The sequence below is a fragment of the Lissotriton helveticus genome, chromosome 3_1, assembly GCF_964261635.1.
Source record: "Lissotriton helveticus chromosome 3_1, aLisHel1.1, whole genome shotgun sequence".
Lineage (NCBI taxonomy): Eukaryota > Metazoa > Chordata > Amphibia > Caudata > Salamandridae > Lissotriton > Lissotriton helveticus.
In genome coordinates this window covers 1,053,458,920-1,053,479,064 of record NC_136061.1, presented here as the reverse complement: position 1 = coordinate 1,053,479,064, position 20,145 = coordinate 1,053,458,920, and the positions used below count along the sequence as shown (strand labels likewise).

The 20,145-nt window shown below is 47.3% G+C and overlaps 1 protein-coding gene across 2 annotated transcripts in view; it reads left to right on the top strand.

Annotated features, from left to right (window-relative positions):
• NOSTRIN (nitric oxide synthase trafficking) overlaps positions 1–20,145 on the top strand; it is a 743,535-nt gene that overhangs the window by 162,793 nt on the left and 560,597 nt on the right. For both annotated transcript variants that reach the window (XM_078681620.1, XM_078681621.1), the window contains one exon: positions 15,456–15,518. In XM_078681620.1, the coding sequence (XP_078537746.1) occupies positions 15,456–15,518 (63 nt within the window). The remainder of the gene's footprint in view (positions 1–15,455; positions 15,519–20,145) is intronic.

The following is a 20,145-nucleotide window of genomic DNA, read 5'->3' as shown; positions in this document are numbered from 1 at the left end:
GCCTCACCCCTGTTACAGGATTTTTCTCTACAGCCTAAAATTGAAATTGATGATGCAATGTGCTGAACTATCCATTGACACCTTCATAGCTTTCCCATTAATTCCATAACCAGACTTCATTGAACATACCCTACCAATGGAAATATTGACAGACAGCAATCACAATTTTCGTGCCCCGCTTGTCCTGTTCAATTCTGAAAGGTCGAAACGCCATCAACAGCTTTCTGACTGAAAAAGAAATGTATTGTGCAATGACACACACACACATATATATATATATATATATATATATATATATATATATATATATATATATATATATATATATATATATATATATATATATATATATATATATGAACTGTCTTTGTGTGTCTCACTTTGAGCTGTCCGCTTCAATTTCACGAGCACTGTATGTTCACTTTGGACATTGAACACTTTGCATTGATCTTGATGCTGCCATTAATCGAGTATACATATAGATGTATTCAGAAAAACATTAAATAATATCTTTTGGAATATTGTTGCCCATATATTTTTTGCAATTAATTTATATGTGCAATACATTGATTTATAGTATTGTATGAATGATAGAAATTGGTTATTGTAAGTGATGCCTCTTGGGGCACTGTTGTGAGATATCTACATATTAGAGCTGGATCGGGCACTCCAACAGGTAAAATGCTCTGTCGCTGTAATAGTAGGTCAAAGTTTTTTTTTCTATGGTGGCCTCAGTGCCAAACATAGGGTTTTAGTAGCTCTTGTTTGGCAGCATACACTACAACCTCCACATGGAAAATGGCCATTTGTTTTGTGTAGGCCCCTTAAGATTGCTCTGTGTATTTAAGATACGAAAGAGGGGGACTACTGACCATTGCATCAAGCCTCAAAATAGACATTTACCAGGGACATTGGGAGACAATGTTGACCTACCTCAGTGCCACATTTTGGGTATTGCCATATTTAGAGACTTAGTGACATTAGTTTGGCAGCATACACTACATTGTCCACATGGAAATTTCCCGTTGGTTTGGGTAAGCACCATGGGATCTCTCAGTGTATTTATAATACAGAAGAGTGGGACTACTGACCATTACATAAATCCTCAAAATAAGAGACATTTTTGCAGGATCATTGGAAGACAATGTTGATCGCCTTCACAACATAGAGCATACCATTCACTTAAATTTGAGGTATAACTATTATAAGAAGGTGGGACTAGGACATTCTCTATAATTACCTCTCTGTCCCCCCTTTTGTTAGTAGAATTAATTTTAATAATGCCTGGACTTAATCAAGGCCCGCTTGTTGTAATCCTGTGAGTTTCATGTTTATATCTCTTTTCTATGTTCGTTATCAAATATGTTTTGCCTGTATTTGGTATATTATCCATATACTGTATCATTATGCCTCAGCAGTTGTATTTTAGCTCTTGAATATTCCTACAGAACACTGGATGTGTAACCCAGGCTTTCAAGGTTCAGTATCACAAAAGCCACTATATAACCTAAGCAACTTTGCAACCTTAGATATGTACTGGACAAAATTGTGTCACCTGAATAATCAATCATGGTAATGAATTATGTATCCACTTTCCGACCCATCAACTTGCTTTAGTGAGCCAACATTAACTCACAGAAACTGTCAATATGGTGATATGTATTGCATAGCAATGCCTTTGTTACTATAAGCAATGAACCGTACGTCAGACTCAGTGTGAATGCAGATTTGACTTCTATTGGCCTTCTGCCGGATTGGTAACTGTACCCTCCAAGTTCCTAGCTGAAACAATCCAGTAGAATTGGAAAACCTGAACTCACTCCCAGATTATTTTTAAAATCCTACAGCCCAGTTCAGATTAAATACTTTGGAACACAGCTATAAACTCTTCGATTTTGTTTTTGCGTCCTCAGTCCCAACCCCTCCATAGTTTAGAGACTTCACAAGGCATAACCACAGGAACCATTTTGATTTGGTCAAAAGGCGACCAGTCAGAAATGATGAAACAAGCTGATGCTTTAGCAATTCTGAAAGATCACCTTAATACCACCCAGAATCCGCCGTTGTGTTTAGGCCATTCTAGTTGGGTACTGGGAAGCCAGTCAAAAAGATTGACATCCGCCAGACCTAACTAGGCTTTTCAGGATCTTGCATACAGAAGGAGCAGGACAACGGTCAGACTGTGACAGAAAATAGGTTTAGGCAACAGAAAAAAGTGGCCCCAGTTAGTGAACCAGGGAGCAAGAAAGTGGCCCACATTTGCAAATCATGGCAGTTTTAAACTTGTAAAGACTTGTTTTTGCAAGGTATGGAAGACTGCATGAAACTAAACTTGCTGCAGGCAATGTTTGTGGTAATATCACAGAAATAAAAACAATAAAAACCGGGCTACAGACCATAAAACCGGCTCACAAGCAACCCATAAACTGGTGCACATACTGACCTATTCAACTAGCCCCTAGGGCACTGCTAGATAGCCCTATAGGACACTCCGACCGTTAGCATGACTAGGGAACACCAGCAGTGCTCGGTGGTCTGTGGCTGTAGTTGCGTTTCTCTCTTGTAAATGACTAACCCAACCACGATTCTGCATCCAAATCAATGGACACAGAAAAATAGGTAGTGTCCACTCCTTGTTAAATTGTATACCAGTGCTATGTAGGAATTTAGGCGTCAGTCATGAGAAGGCTGAAGTTGCAAGGCATGATGTTATTTCAAAAGTCAGTCTGGAAGCCTTTCATAATTAATGCACAATTTGCAAATCATGCAAGTCAAATACTTTTACTTGCAGTGCTCAATTTGTAAAACAATAAGGCCCTAATTACGATGTAGGTCGTAGTTGCATCAGCCCAACACCGTTACAGAAAGGAGTAGCCCGGCCTTACGTCGGCAGTTCTGACCGCACTATATGATGCGCTCATAGGGAGGTCGAAACTTCTGTTTTACAATGGAAACATGTGCGGTGGGCGGAAAATGCCCGCAGCACAAGCTTCCATTGTGAAATGGAAGTTTGTTAACATTCCTACACCATGTGGCAGGCACTTCATGGTGCCTGCCACACGGTGCAGGGATGTTGAGGGGGGCAGCCGCAGAGGGAGGCCCCAAAGAGACTTTTCGACAGTAGTTCTATGTCAGAAAGGCTGCTGTCGGAAAGTGCAATCATAATCCCAACAGTGAAAACACTGTCTTTAAGGGATTATGATGCCTTTCCGACTGACCTACCGGCTCCTTGAGCCCTTTGGAACCAAATTGGATTCCCCCACAGGTTTAGACTCCGTTCGCCATCTTCCTAATCCAGTGGTCTGACATTAAACCTCCCATGTTGGGCGGAAAGCCTCTGATCGCTGTTCAGAGGCATTCCACCCGACATCGTAATTGGGCCCTATGTGTTGTGGCTCATAGCTTTGCTCAGAAGCCCCCAACCTCTGCTACAACATGTTGACATGCTGAATACCGATGCTGCGTAGTTGTGATTCCACCCTGTGCCTCTTTCATCGCCACCACCAGATACCTCCTGCGCTTTTATCTCAATCTTGCAGGTTCTTTTTCATCTTTGCTCTCTACGCTTGTCAATATTTTCTCGTCTTTCCTTTCCTCTTTCTTTCTATCTTTCCCGCTTTTTTCTTGCACTAGTCAAAGTCTGATGCCAGCCTCCTGTCGTGTCCCTGAGGGAATGAGGACAGACACATGTATATATTTAGGAGCTTTATTATACACGTCTTCTCCTATCCCTGTCCCTACTCTAACTGCCCTCATCCTGTACTTGCTCCTCCTCTTCCCCTCAACCCAGCTAGCTCCGCCCCCACAACTACTAGACTGTCAACTACATTACATCTCCCCTTTTCTTAATAAAACAAAACAAACAGTGTTTCAATCCATCTCTTCAATGAGTCTCTTTGGTGGTTGGATATCCCGACGTGGCCGCAAAGACATGGCCCCGGTGGACTCACTAGGCAAGGGTCCATTCTGCTGACCTCTGCCTTCTGTATCACCATGGTCGGGTTCTTCAAGTGCGAGAGTGTCAGGCAGGCTCATCAAAGGTCCTTTCATGCTTCGAGGACACTTCTTGAAGTGAGAGACGTTCCTGGTGATTCGACGTTGGTCAGATTCCGCAGTTAGCATGGGCCCTTCTGTTGGGTGACCAGCAGTGGCTCATCTCGGAATCGGCAATCAGTCTTTCTCTGTTGATCCTGTTTGACGAGGACGTAGTCTCCTTCATGCAAGGATGGATATCTCGCTCTCCTTTTGACATCGGCATATTATTTCATTCTGTCCTTGTTATGTTTGTCAGTCACAGCCATCTCTTGGTGATTGTGAGTTGGCGACACAGCTTGCAAGGCCCCTTCCCATGTTGGGATGTGATTTCTCATTGGGCGCCCTAGCATGAGGGTCGCTGGGCATTGTCCAGTGGTTGAGTGTGGAGTTGTCCTGTAAGCTCTGAAGACTTCATTCAGGGCGGCTTGCAGCTCCCTCTTCTCAGCCGTGGCTTGCTGAAATGTCTTCTTGATCGTAGCCATAAATCTTTCAATGGTGCAATTTGCTTGTGGCCAGAGAGGTGTAACTTTCCTGTGCTTGAAGTCCATGTGTTTTGCAAATGCACTGAATTCGTGTCCATTGAATGGGGGCCCATTGTCCGTTTGAACCTCTTTGGGGACACCCCATGTTGCAAATACTTCATCTAGCACCTTGAGAGTGCAAGAGGCACTTGTAGACGATATTATTTGTGCGATGGGGAATCTTGAATATTCGTCAATTATGGCAACCACATATTTTCCAGACTGCAGCGGTCCGTAGAAGTCCATGGCAATTTCTTGCCACACTCCGCTGGGCAGGGTGGTCCTTTGTAGTGGTGCCGGTGGATTGCTTTTGTTGGTCAACTGGCATAGATGGCAATCCTTCAGGGTAGACTCTACCATCTGGTCAAGAAAAGGAAACCAGACGCGTTCCCGGAGAGCTCGTTTTGTTGATACTACTCCTCTATGACCTTCATGGGCCAAATTGACAACTCCTTGCCGTAGTTGACTAGGGATCACAAGTCGTTGACCTCGTAGAATGACTCCATCGGTGGTGACCGACAATTCATCGCAGACGTGCCGAAATGCTTGTATCTCTTGCCGGACTGTGGGGTTTGTGTATTCTTCTTGTGGGTCATGTCTCCACCGATTAGTTTGAATCCGGCGGAGTACTATCTGCAAGACGGCGTCTTGGGCAGTGACCTCCCGAATGACGTTCATGGGAATGGCAGGTGGCAGTGCTTGATCAGCCACAAAGTGGATATACTCCTCAGCAATCGATGGTTTGGATTCTGATGATGGCTGAGGGTGGCGGGACATGTAGTCAGCCGGGTATCTCCGCCTTCCCCGGTTTATGAACAATGGTGAAAGTGTTCTCCTGAAGTCTGAGACCCATCTCTTGATTCTCGGAGGCATCTTCGATCTTGGGTTGCCGTAGATGGTGACCAGCGCCTGATGATCGGTGATCAAGGTAAAGTGCTTACCATACACAAAAACATGGAAGTGTTCACATGCCCAGACCACCGCAAGACTTTCCTTTTCCGGCTGCGAGTACTTCTTCTCGGGATTAGACAGGCTGCGACTGGCATAGGCAACGATCCGTCTCTGGTCAGAGTCACCCCAAGCCAACGGGGCTGGCGTCTACGGTGATCTCAGTCTTCCGTTGAGGGTTGAAGTATGAGAGGCTGTCGGCCGACTCTACAGCATGCTTGATGGCTTTGAACGCTTGTTCGCACTGAGGGGTCCAGTCAAACGGTTGACCAAGTTTGGTGAGGATCCGAAGGGGGTGACTGATGGTCGCATAGTCACGGATGTAGCGGGCACAGTAGCTGGCCATCCCCAAGAACGACCTCAAGTCGTTGACGTCCTGCGGGCTCTTGGTATTGTTCAGGGTCGCAATCTTGTCCGGATCAGGCTTCATGCCCTCATCAGAGAAAATATGGCCAAAGAATTTTAAAGTCACCTGGTGGAACTCACATTTCTCCTTGTTCAACGTCAGATTTGCATCCAATAGGGCATGACAAACACGATCAAGAGCGATGTCGTGCTCATGAACATCGGACCCATAGACCAGGATGTCGTCGCTGTAGTTCAAGGGGTTGGAGATGTGTTGAATGATTTGCCGGATCGCCTCCTGAAAAATTTCGGTGGCGGATGAGACACAAAAGCTCAGCCTTTTGTACCTAAAAAGTCCTAGGTGGGTTGCAAACGTTGTGATGTAGCGAGATTTGGTGTCTAATTCTAGCTGGTGATAGCCTTTGTTTAAGTCCAGCTTCGAGAATACCCTTGCACCATTCAGTGCAGCGATCATGTCGCTCAGATGCGGTCCAGGGTGTCGCTCCCTTTCAATCGCAGTGTTGGGTAGGCGCATGTCAACGCACAGTCTCACCTTGTTGGGAGTCCCTTTCTTAGGTACGATGACCACTGGCGACACCCATGGGGTCGGGCCATCCGTGCGCTCTATGATGTCTGCAGATAGGAGTTCTTGAAGTTCGTCCTCGACGGCACTTTGAAGATGAAATGGAACACGTCGTGGGTGCTGAGCAAAGGGTTTGATCTGTTCATTAATGTGCAGATGAATTTGACACCCTTTCAGCTTACCCAGGCCCTGAAATAGCTTGGGGAACTTGCTGACGCAGTTCTGGTTGTCATTGACTTTGAATAAAATTGCCACCAGACGAAGACGCTCTGCAGTGGGGAGACTGAGCAGGCAGTCGGCTTCAGGTCCTTTGATGACATGTATGACCGCTGGTATGGTAATGTTGTCATGAGTGAGTGTCGTGTGGAATTTGCCCAGACAAGGGAGTGGTTTTTTGGACATCCACGTGAAGACACGGACTGGTGCAAAAGTCAATGGGGGCTTCGGGGCCATTTTCTCATATTCCGTAACTGGAATGTAGTTCAGCGAAGCTCCGCTGTCCATTACAAATTTGGTGTCATGATTCCCTACTTTAATGTCTAGGCGTGGATATCTTTTGAGTTGATCAGGATCCGCAAGCATGTTTAAGTAGTCTACGGTGTCAGCCGAGTCCCTGGATGATGATGATGATGATGATCTCGAGTCCCGAGACGGGGATCTGCGTTCCCATAGTGATCTGCGTGATTCTCGGCTGGAATGTGATGAGCCTGGGGACCGCATGGACTCTCCTTGAACAGCTCGTATTTGATTTTTTCCCTGTGTCTGAGCGAGACGATCTCGTTGTTTCACTTCGCCTCTCCTTGTGATAGTCTCCACACATTGCTTCGAAGTGGTTTGACCACCCACATTTCCTGCATCGCTGACCCATGGCGGGACAGGTGTCTACATGGGGATAGTCATATCCACATCGGTAACATCGTTTAGTCCCTTCTGGCTTTCGGTCCCTTCGCCCGGGTTCTCTCCTCCTGTATTCCGGGCGTCGTTGGCGAGATGACGGTCTCGGTCTCCATTGCTTCTCTTGCGAGTACTTTCGTCTGCTACAGGGTTTTTCTTGAACGCGGTGCGCTTGCTCATGACTTACACTGTGTCCTGTTTCGATGGTGGCGGCGTGTTCTTCAGCTTGGTCATAGACACGAGTCATTTCTTCGATCTCTTCTAATTCATGGGGTTTCCTCAGCAGCCGCCTTCTGAGTGCTTCTGAGTGACAACCGGTTATGATTTGCGATTTGATGGCAGTGTCAGGCGAGAAGGTTTCGAATTCACAGCGTCTCGACAGCCGCCGCAACCGGGTGATGAATGCACTCATCGCTTCCTCTTTTCCTTGACGCGCTTGATGAAATGCATGGCGTTCATAGTCCACATTTCTTTTATGGAGGAATTTCTTGTTTAATGCCTCACGTACTTTGTCATAGGTTCCAGCGTCTGCAGGCGGAAGGTCCTTGATTATTTTGCTTATTTCTCGGCCTGCTAGGTTGCGGAGGGCAATTAACTTTTCTTTGTCTACCGTCACTTTGGAACCTTCAATATAATCCTCGAAGTCTTCTAGCCATTCTTGCCACTTGGGGTCCATGCTCCCTCCCGTAGTCATGGTCAGGGGCTCTGGGGCTCGCAGGTGTGATCCTCCCGCAATGATGGGCTTGGCTTCATTACGCTGTGGTGAATTGTTGGGGGTCACTATTGTGTCGCTGTTTGCTTCTCACTCTTTCTTTTGCATGTGCTTGTTTTCTTGCTACACTGCTTGCGTTTGTCAATGTTCGTTCTTGTAGTTCACTCACATTTATTACTGTTTGTCGATTTGATTTTGTCAATACTTGTTTACTTCTTCTCGCCAATGTTTGTTTATTTGCTCTTGTCAATGCTTGTTTGTTCTTCTTCGCCAATGCTTGTTTAGTTGCTTCTGTCAATGCTTCTTGATATTGGTGTGTGTCTGACTTCAAGATGGCCGCTTCACAATGACCAAGGGGTCTGTCTTCAATGTTGCCTGACTCCAAAATGGCCGCCGCTACTTCATGCACACGAGGCTTTCTCGCTCTCTGCTCACTCGGTCCCAGTTCACTCAGGACTCACCGGCAGGTGACTTCAGGAGGCAGCACACATCAGGATTCACTTCTCCCCGGCCACTGCTACCACCAGGTGAGTTTGGGGTGGGCTCCCGCCTTACTTTGCAAGGTCCCGCGCTTCTTCGGCGACAGCGTGCCGGAACTCACGCATCGGGCGTAAGATTTTCCGACGTCGAAGGGCACTCGAGCTCCGACTTCCACGCGCTCGGCGGCGCTTGCCAGCGGACCTTCGGGGCACTTCTTCTTCGCTCTTGGGTGCTAGGCAGGGTCGGAGTGGGCTCCCGACTTCTGCGCTTCCAGCGCTCACCCAATGCACACGCTTCCAGCGTGAGTCGCGCTTTGGCGCGACCAGCTTCCTTTTCCTCAAGCGTTTCCGCGCTCGTTCCTTCGGCCCCTCTTGGCTCCCTCACGGTCTCTGGAGGGGCAGGGTCACCTGCTGCTGGCCTCTCTGCTCAGGCGGCAGCTCGGCTTCACTCGGCAGCGTTCCCCTCGACGCTGCCTGGGACAGGGTGCTCTCGTGAGGTTCTGTGGACAGTGGGCTTAGTCATCCCACCCTCGTCGCCAGTTGTCGTGTCCCTGAGGGAATGAGGACAGACACATGTATATATTTAGGAGCTTTATTATACACGTCTTCTCCTATCCCTGTCCCTACTCTAACTGCCCTCATCCTGTACTTGCTCCTCCTCTTCCCCTCAACCCAGCTAGCTCCGCCCCCCAACTACTAGACTGTCAACTACATTACATCTCCCCTTTTCTTAATAAAACAAAACAAACAGTGTTTCAATCCATCTCTTCAATGAGTCTCTTTGGTGGTTGGATATCCCGACGTGGCCGCAAAGACATGGCCCCGGTGGACTCACTAGGCAAGGGTCCATTCTGCTGACCTCTGCCTTCTGTATCACCATGGTCGGGTTCTTCAAGTGCGAGAGTGTCAGGCAGGCTCATCAAAGGTCCTTTCATGCTTCGAGGACACTTCTTGAAGTGAGAGACGTTCCTGGTGATTCGACGTTGGTCAGATTCCGCAGTTAGCATGGGCCCTTCTGTTGGGTGACCAGCAGTGGCTCATCTCGGAATCGGCAATCAGTCTTTCTCTGTTGATCCTGTTTGACGAGGACGTAGTCTCCTTCATGCAAGGATGGATATCTCGCTCTCCTTTTGACATCGGCATATTATTTCATTCTGTCCTTGTTATGTTTGTCAGTCACAGCCATCTCTTGGTGATTGTGAGTTGGCGACACAGCTTGCAAGGCCCCTTCCCATGTTGGGATGTGATTTCTCATTGGGCGCCCTAGCATGAGGGTCGCTGGGCATTGTCCAGTGGTTGAGTGTGGAGTTGTCCTGTAAGCTCTGAAGACTTCATTCAGGGCGGCTTGCAGCTCCCTCTTCTCAGCCGTGGCTTGCTGAAATGTCTTCTTGATCGTAGCCATAAATCTTTCAATGGTGCAATTTGCTTGTGGCCAGAGAGGTGTAACTTTCCTGTGCTTGAAGTCCATGTGTTTTGCAAATGCACTGAATTCGTGTCCATTGAATGGGGGCCCATTGTCCGTTTGAACCTCTTTGGGGACACCCCATGTTGCAAATACTTCATCTAGCACCTTGAGAGTGCAAGAGGCACTTGTAGACGATATTATTTGTGCGATGGGGAATCTTGAATATTCGTCAATTATGGCAACCACATATTTTCCAGACTGCAGCGGTCCGTAGAAGTCCATGGCAATTTCTTGCCACACTCCGCTGGGCAGGGTGGTCCTTTGTAGTGGTGCCGGTGGATTGCTTTTGTTGGTCAACTGGCATAGATGGCAATCCTTCAGGGTAGACTCTACCATCTGGTCAAGAAAAGGAAACCAGACGCGTTCCCGGAGAGCTCGTTTTGTTGATACTACTCCTCTATGACCTTCATGGGCCAAATTGACAACTCCTTGCCGTAGTTGACTAGGGATCACAAGTCGTTGACCTCGTAGAATGACTCCATCGGTGGTGACCGACAATTCATCGCAGACGTGCCGAAATGCTTGTATCTCTTGCCGGACTGTGGGGTTTGTGTATTCTTCTTGTGGGTCATGTCTCCACCGATTAGTTTGAATCCGGCGGAGTACTATCTGCAAGACGGCGTCTTGGGCAGTGACCTCCCGAATGACGTTCATGGGAATGGCAGGTGGCAGTGCTTGATCAGCCACAAAGTGGATATACTCCTCAGCAATCGATGGTTTGGATTCTGATGATGGCTGAGGGTGGCGGGACATGTAGTCAGCCGGGTATCCCCGCCTTCCCCGGTTTATGAACAATGGTGAAAGTGTTCTCCTGAAGTCTGAGACCCATCTCTTGATTCTCGGAGGCATCTTCGATCTTGGGTTGCCGTAGATGGTGACCAGCGCCTGATGATCGGTGATCAAGGTAAAGTGCTTACCATACACAAAAACATGGAAGTGTTCACATGCCCAGACCACCGCAAGACTTTCCTTTTCCGGCTGCGAGTACTTCTTCTCGGGATTAGACAGGCTGCGACTGGCATAGGCAACGATCCGTCTCTGGTCAGAGTCACCCCAAGCCAACGGGGCTGGCGTCTACGGTGATCTCAGTCTTCCGTTGAGGGTTGAAGTATGAGAGGCTGTCGGCCGACTCTACAGCACGCTTGATGGCTTTGAACGCTTGTTCGCACTGAGGGGTCCAGTCAAACGGTTGACCAAGTTTGGTGAGGATCCGAAGGGGGTGACTGATGGTCGCATAGTCACGGATGTAGCGGGCACAGTAGCTGGCCATCCCCAAGAACGACCTCAAGTCGTTGACGTCCTGCGGGCTCTTGGTATTGTTCAGGGTCGCAATCTTGTCCGGATCAGGCTTCATGCCCTCATCAGAGAAAATATGGCCAAAGAATTTTAAAGTCACCTGGTGGAACTCACATTTCTCCTTGTTCAACGTCAGATTTGCATCCAATAGGGCATGACAAACACGATCAAGAGCGATGTCGTGCTCATGAACATCGGACCCATAGACCAGGATGTCGTCGCTGTAGTTCAAGGGGTTGGAGATGTGTTGAATGATTTGCCGGATCGCCTCCTGAAAAATTTCGGTGGCGGATGAGACACAAAAGCTCAGCCTTTTGTACCTAAAAAGTCCTAGGTGGGTTGCAAACGTTGTGATGTAGCGAGATTTGGTGTCTAATTCTAGCTGGTGATAGCCTTTGTTTAAGTCCAGCTTCGAGAATACCCTTGCACCATTCAGTGCAGCGATCATGTCGCTCAGATGCGGTCCAGGGTGTCGCTCCCTTTCAATCGCAGTGTTGGGTAGGCGCATGTCAACGCACAGTCTCACCTTGTTGGGAGTCCCTTTCTTAGGTACGATGACCACTGGCGACACCCATGGGGTCGGGCCATCCGTGCGCTCTATGATGTCTGCAGATAGGAGTTCTTGAAGTTCGTCCTCGACGGCACTTTGAAGATGAAATGGAACACGTCGTGGGTGCTGAGCAAAGGGTTTGATCTGTTCATTAATGTGCAGATGAATTTGACACCCTTTCAGCTTACCCAGGCCCTGAAATAGCTTGGGGAACTTGCTGACGCAGTTCTGGTTGTCATTGACTTTGAATAAAATTGCCACCAGACGAAGACGCTCTGCAGTGGGGAGACTGAGCAGGCAGTCGGCTTCAGGTCCTTTGATGACATGTATGACCGCTGGTATGGTAATGTTGTCATGAGTGAGTGTCGTGTGGAATTTGCCCAGACAAGGGAGTGGTTTTTTGGACATCCACGTGAAGACACGGACTGGTGCAAAAGTCAATGGGGGCTTCGGGGCCATTTTCTCATATTCCGTAACTGGAATGTAGTTCAGCGAAGCTCCGCTGTCCATTACAAATTTGGTGTCATGATTCCCTACTTTAATGTCTAGGCGTGGATATCTTTTGAGTTGATCAGGATCCGCAAGCATGTTTAAGTAGTCTACGGTGTCAGCCGAGTCCCTGGATGATGATGATGATGATGATCTCGAGTCCCGAGACGGGGATCTGCGTTCCCATAGTGATCTGCGTGATTCTCGGCTGGAATGTGATGAGCCTGGGGACCGCATGGACTCTCCTTGAACAGCTCGTATTTGATTTTTTCCCTGTGTCTGAGCGAGACGATCTCGTTGTTTCACTTCGCCTCTCCTTGTGATAGTCTCCACACATTGCTTCGAAGTGGTTTGACCACCCACATTTCCTGCATCGCTGACCCATGGCGGGACAGGTGTCTACATGGGGATAGTCATATCCACATCGGTAACATCGTTTAGTCCCTTCTGGCTTTCGGTCCCTTCGCCCGGGTTCTCTCCTCCTGTATTCCGGGCGTCGTTGGCGAGATGACGGTCTCGGTCTCCATTGCTTCTCTTGCGAGTACTTTCGTCTGCTACAGGGTTTTTCTTGAACGCGGTGCGCTTGCTCATGACTTACACTGTGTCCTGTTTCGATGGTGGCGGCGTGTTCTTCAGCTTGGTCATAGACACGAGTCATTTCTTCGATCTCTTCTAATTCATGGGGTTTCCTCAGCAGCCGCCTTCTGAGTGCTTCTGAGTGACAACCGGTTATGATTTGCGATTTGATGGCAGTGTCAGGCGAGAAGGTTTCGAATTCACAGCGTCTCGACAGCCGCCGCAACCGGGTGATGAATGCACTCATCGCTTCCTCTTTTCCTTGACGCGCTTGATGAAATGCATGGCGTTCATAGTCCACATTTCTTTTATGGAGGAATTTCTTGTTTAATGCCTCACGTACTTTGTCATAGGTTCCAGCGTCTGCAGGCGGAAGGTCCTTGATTATTTTGCTTATTTCTCGGCCTGCTAGGTTGCGGAGGGCAATTAACTTTTCTTTGTCTACCGTCACTTTGGAACCTTCAATATAATCCTCGAAGTCTTCTAGCCATTCTTGCCACTTGGGGTCCATGCTCCCTCCCGTAGTCATGGTCAGGGGCTCTGGGGCTCGCAGGTGTGATCCTCCCGCAATGATGGGCTTGGCTTCATTACGCTGTGGTGAATTGTTGGGGGTCACTATTGTGTCGCTGTTTGCTTCTCACTCTTTCTTTTGCATGTGCTTGTTTTCTTGCTACACTGCTTGCGTTTGTCAATGTTCGTTCTTGTAGTTCACTCACATTTATTACTGTTTGTCGATTTGATTTTGTCAATACTTGTTTACTTCTTCTCGCCAATGTTTGTTTATTTGCTCTTGTCAATGCTTGTTTGTTCTTCTTCGCCAATGCTTGTTTAGTTGCTTCTGTCAATGCTTCTTGATATTGGTGTGTGTCTGACTTCAAGATGGCCGCTTCACAATGACCAAGGGGTCTGTCTTCAATGTTGCCTGACTCCAAAATGGCCGCCGCTACTTCATGCACACGAGGCTTTCTCTCTCTCTGCTCACTCGGTCCCAGTTCACTCAGGACTCACCGGCAGGTGACTTCAGGAGGCAGCACACATCAGGATTCACTTCTCCCCGGCCACTGCTACCACCAGGTGAGTTTGGGGTGGGCTCCCGCCTTACTTTGCAAGGTCCCGCGCTTCTTCGGCGACAGCGTGCCGGAACTCACGCATCGGGCGTAAGATTTTCCGACGTCGAAGGGCACTCGAGCTCCGACTTCCACGCGCTCGGCGGCGCTTGCCAGCGGACCTTCGGGGCACTTCTTCTTCGCTCTTGGGTGCTAGGCAGGGTCGGAGTGGGCTCCCGACTTCTGCGCTTCCAGCGCTCACCCAATGCACACGCTTCCAGCGTGAGTCGCGCTTTGGCGCGACCAGCTTCCTTTTCCTCAAGCGTTTCCGCGCTCGTTCCTTCGGCCCCTCTTGGCTCCCTCACGGTCTCTGGAGGGGCAGGGTCACCTGCTGCTGGCCTCTCTGCTCAGGCGGCAGCTCGGCTTCACTCGGCAGCGTTCCCCTCGACGCTGCCTGGGACAGGGTGCTCTCGTGAGGTTCTGTGGACAGTGGGCTTAGTCATCCCACCCTCGTCGCCAGTTGTCGTGTCCCTGAGGGAATGAGGACAGACACATGTATATATTTAGGAGCTTTATTATACACGTCTTCTCCTATCCCTGTCCCTACTCTAACTGCCCTCATCCTGTACTTGCTCCTCCTCTTCCCCTCAACCCAGCTAGCTCCGCCCCCCAACTACTAGACTGTCAACTACATTACACCCCCACCTGCAACCCACAGCTAAAATTAAGCACTGTTTACATATCACGATTGAATTGCAGTAGATCTTATAACCATGTTATTCAACGAAAGACAAGTAAGTTCTCAAGTTCATGGGTGAAATCGACAGGAGCAGACTTTATCAGGGTACAATGCCTTGTCAAAAGGCAACACGTGTGCAGTCCGGTGATATAAATACCGAATACGTTATGCTTCATTCTGAGGTGGGGAACATGGAATGGGAGTCATTTACTACACCCCTTAAATATCCCACCACTGTCTCTCAGTATTTAGCAGGTATGGTAAATAACTCAACCTGTTCCACTGTATTCGGATTCAGGCCCTCTGTGCTCTTTAAATCCACAAAAGAAAAAAGTTCATGACATGCAGTAAATTGTTTCGGCCAGTTTTATTAATCGAGAGTCAAATAAAGTCTGGAATATGAAATGAGAAGCAAGAAACAGAGCTTAATAAAAAAGAAGCTACCTAGATAAATACACCCCATCTCCATATTGTTCTTTACATGTTTTGAAATGGCTTTATACAATTAGCTGTAATCATAATTCTCAATTGATATAGGTTACTTTTTAAAAACAGACGTCTCTCTAACCATCTTTATTTCTCACATTTCACATTATCTTGTGTTTTCTTTTTCATCTAATTTTTTGCTGAAAGAATGTCTTGAACAAATGGTCGTTGTTGTGTGGCAGTGGTTGCAAATCATTAGTGTTCCTTCTAAAAATACAGTTCCTGCTAAAAATATTGGGTTAATCTGAAAATGCAGTGTTTGTTTTCAATGCTTTGTTTTCCATGTTTAAGCTCGACAGCGAAGTTGAGAAGACGACAAGACCTGTCATTAACAACTGGAAGAAGCAGATAAAGGTACGTTATGACATTTTGTATCGGCATAAATCATTCATGTTCGTATAAAACAGTCCCTGCATCACGTTGTTAAGTACTGTGTTTTGACATTTTGTAGCTCTGTCCTGAAACATGAATATGTTAATGCATAGTTGTTTAAGCTTTGCTGGGAATAAATGGGTTTCCGACACTCATTGCAGCTAAATGAAAGTCTTTTTTCACATATCAGTGAAACAACCAAGTCTTTCTTCATGTGGTGAAAAATAGCAAATATGGCTATCCATAAATATGTTCTGAGGGACTAGCCTATGTGGTTTTGTAGTAGATATTTTGAAGGAGGGAGAAAAACTTTGTTAAATGTATAGGGGCAGATTTACAAGCACCTTACGCCACGTTTACGCTGCTGTTGCGTCACGCAAGGCGGCGTAAACATGGCGCATCCCTACGAGGCATTAACAACGTGACGCATCTATGGAGATGCGTCACGGTGTAAGGCCCTGCGCCACATGAAACCTGCGTCAGGTTTCATGTAGGCGTTCCGGTGCAGGGGGGGCGTTCCGTCGCAGGAACGCCCCTGAAAAGTGACTCAGTGAAATCTACAAGATTTCACTGAGTCACGTTCCCATCGCTGATGCGTCAAAATCCTGCGCCTGCTTGAAGCAGGCGTAAGGCTTGACGCACCACGTTAAAGATAGAGCAAGTTGGAAAAGTGCTGGAGTTGCGTGCCGCACGCAACACAACTTCAGCACTGCGCCAACTTAACGCCCAAGATGCGACACGCATCTGTTCATTCCTGCGCCATGGTGTGCGGCGCATCATGGGTGGCGCAAGGATGAACTTGCGTGCTGTATCTTTCCTGGCGCATCTCTGCCGATTTGCAGAGATGCGTCAGGCAACGTTAATCTGCCTCATAGTGTTCTCTTCACATAAATAGTTGCCATCATACATTGACGTCTTTTTCTGCATCCTAAAACATCCAATACTCCTTGCCTTTCTGGTGTGAGAGAGCGTTGACAATTATATTTCACTTAGCTAGTTAGTTTATGTACTATTTTAGGGAAGTAGCTTTTATGTTACTGCCTGTGGCTTACCTAGTTTGTCATGGTCCCCTAGTGCAAGCAAAGTAACTCAGCCTCATCTCAGCCTGTCATCTGCCCGACACTCCTCACCCACCTTCGACATAGTCTGTATCTGTTATATCAAAACTCACTTCGATTTTTATACATGGACTATTGTACTTCTGCAGCGGCACTGGGGGGAAGGAGGAGGCGCGCGGCACCGACATGCTGGTGACGGAACCACTCTGTCACCAGCCACGGGCGCGCTGTGCTTGTGACGGAGTGGTTCTGTCACGGCCCCGCCCGCTCAATGGAACGTCCAGCGCAGGCGCGGAACTAATGCCGCGCAGGCGCGGCAACGGGGCCGTGACGGAACCACTCCGTCATTAGCACAGCCCACCCGTGGCTGGTGACGGAGTGGTACCGTCACCAGCGTCCAAGGGGTTAAAGGCCCGCTCCAGTGTTAAATGCCAGAGACGAGGGCCTTTGACCAGGGAGCGAGCCTTTAATAGCTGTTAAAGCATCTGACGGAGGGTTCTAAAGCTATTAGAACATTCCCCCCCAAGAGGGCAGAATGTTCTAATTTGTAAAACAAAGACCTCACGGAGCCCAAGGGGGTTGAAATCCCCTCGGGGTCTGTGAAGCCTTTGTTCACAGCAACAGCTGTGAATAAACATTGGAATGATCAAGCTCCAGACTTCTACCGGCCATTAGAAGCCCGGGGCACTCCATTGTGTTCAAGGGAGTGCTGAACATTCCAATGTTCTAATCTACTATCAGGCATACCTGAACCAGCTCTGTAGAGTATGTGAGTCTAACCTTTGTGTACTTTTATGAAGAAGAGTCTTGGTATTAAAAATAAGTCCCACTTGCCTTCTAAAAGGCAAGGCGGTGGCTTTCTTTGTAGTGCAAGAATATACTAAAATAAACACAAAAAAAACCAAAATAAAACGAATATGCCACCTAAATGTGGATTGCATGTGCTTTAATGAAAAAATGAAAGAGATCCAGAATACCATTTCCATATGGTGTTAACTATTGCAGTAGTGATGCCCGGCACTTGTATAATAAAGTTGCAGTCCAATAGCAGTGGCAGAGGAGCCGCTGGTACTCTCATTACCCTGGGCAGCACCATTTAACACCTCCTATAGAAGCAACAAATAATCAGCACTTCACATTTTGTACAAGTGTAAAGACTAGCGCTGGGAAGTACGTGTGCTAGCCAGACTAACATGCATAGCAAGATTTCCATACACAAAAGAGGGACAGCACCAGGCTAGTGTACATGCTTCCCTCACAACCTTAGAACACATACCGATCTGGTCCAGGGAAGACATGGTTTGGCAGTTTGGGCTGGACTTTTCTCATGAGGCAAAGGGTCAAGACTGATTTGCAGATAGCTGGATCTGAACTGGGGTGGCGAAGTGAGCTAAAGAACATAATGGATCCAACCCAGATGTGTGACTGGGGTGAATGTCTGAAAAGTTTCATTGCTCTGTCCATCATCTCCTTGTGTTTGCTTTGTTAACCCTAAGTTGACAGGGTATGCCCAGACGTAGGTCCCTTGCTCACTTTGCCACTGGATTAAAGCTATCCTGGCTGATGAGGGTTGTTACCCCGAAACCAGTCCAAGGATGCTTGTTTCTGGTCCAGGGAAGACCTGGTTAGGCAGTTTGGGCTGGAATGTTCCCATGAGGCATAGGATCAAGGCTGATTTGCATATAGCTAGGTCTGAACTGGGGTGGCAAAGTGAGCTAAAGAACGATGATGAATTCAACCCAGATCTGTGACTGGGGGTGAGTGTCTGAAACGTTTCAGCGCTCCGTCCATCATCTCCTTGTGTTTGCTTTGTTCACTCTAATTTGTGCAGGATATGACCAGACGTTGGTCCCTTGTTCCCTTTGTCACTGGATTCAAGCTAGCCTGGCTGATGAGGGGTGTTACCCCGAGACCTGTCCCAAAATGTTTGTTTCCGGTCCAGAGAAGACCTGGCTTGGCAGTTCGGCTGGACTGTTCCCACGAGGCACAGTGTCAGGACTGATTTGCATTCATCTGGATCTGAACTGGGGTGGTGAAGTGAGTTAAAGAACGATGATAGATTTAATCCAGATCTGTGACTGGGGATGAGTCTCTGAAACATTCAGCGACCCGTCTGTCATCTCCTTGTGTTTGCCACATACCGATCTGAACAGAGACAATGGAAGCTTCCTTTGCATGCATAGAACACGGGCAGCATCTGGAGCAGCAGTCTAAGCCTTTGGGTAAACACACACACAATGTGCAGCATTTGGCAGCAGTATAAGGTCACCTCACACCCAGCTAAGGTACACAACAGTCAGAAGCAGTGCAAGCTAAGAGATCCTCACATACAAACAGGTATCACAGTGGCAGCAGCACCTAAGCTTATTCTAGGCACAGAATACCCAGAATAAAGTATAGAGAAGGGTGAGCCACTGAAGGCTCGGGCCAGATGCCAGGCTCTGTTTCTGCTTGTGGTCCTCTTGAGCGCTCAAACCCTACATGAGCTGGGCTTTCATGTGGATTATACTTGCTACGCACAGTCTAACCTCATGCACCATGAATTGAAAACTAAGCTTTGCACTTTGATGTCAAACAGGCGTGGGAGATATCAATCTGGCGGCACAATTAAACAATACTAAACCAGAAAACAATACTAAACCTGGGATCAACCCCAGCTAGGCCACTTGACCAAATTGTGTGATCCTAGGAAATTATTTTATTTTATTTTGCCTCCTAAAATTTCATTATTGCATATGAGAAAGGCTTGATATACGTGAGGTTGTGTGATGTACAAAAATCTCTCTTATATTTGACTTAATGGACTATAATGCTGTTTTGCGTAAAATTAGGTGCACATGACAACTGACTCGCCTCTTAGTTCACTAATGGTATTGTCGTCGGGGTTGGGTGTAGGGACATGAATGTTTCTAAGTTCATGTCCCTTTTAAAAAAATGCCTCTTAATACAGTGATATAATCTGATGTAGTAAGTTTAAATGCTTGTTAAATAAATATAATTTCGAAGACATTTATTTTACATAATATTTGCTGCACGATTTCCATCCCAAATCTGGTTCAGCTCATATCTGTGCTCTTAGAGCTAAGACGTGCCTTGACTCTTAGAACCAAGATGAACTCTTAGGGCCAAGACAGACCCTTGAACCGGCTCCCACTGTTAATTTGATGGCTCGCTTTCCTCTACTACAGTACTGTATATTTCAGTTACTCAAGTCCTCCCTCTCTCAGTATCTTTCTCTGAGGAACAACATCCTTTTTTTCAGAGATTATGGCTGATTTCCACAGGTCGCAGAAGAATAACTGTTGACACTTCTGATTTTGATAAGGAAGAATGGGCATTAGTGACCCCAAGAAGTTGTTTTGAAGTTGCTTGTACATTTTTTTCAATAAAATTAAACAAACAATGTTTAACCAGCACTCTGTTCTAAGTAAGTTTATGTTCTTTAGTAACGACCATTTTCTGCCCCCCACCTGTCAGGCTCAATGCAGTGATTATTGTGACTGTCTTTTCTTCAGAATCCACGCAGCAGCATGGGCATAACTTCTTATTTT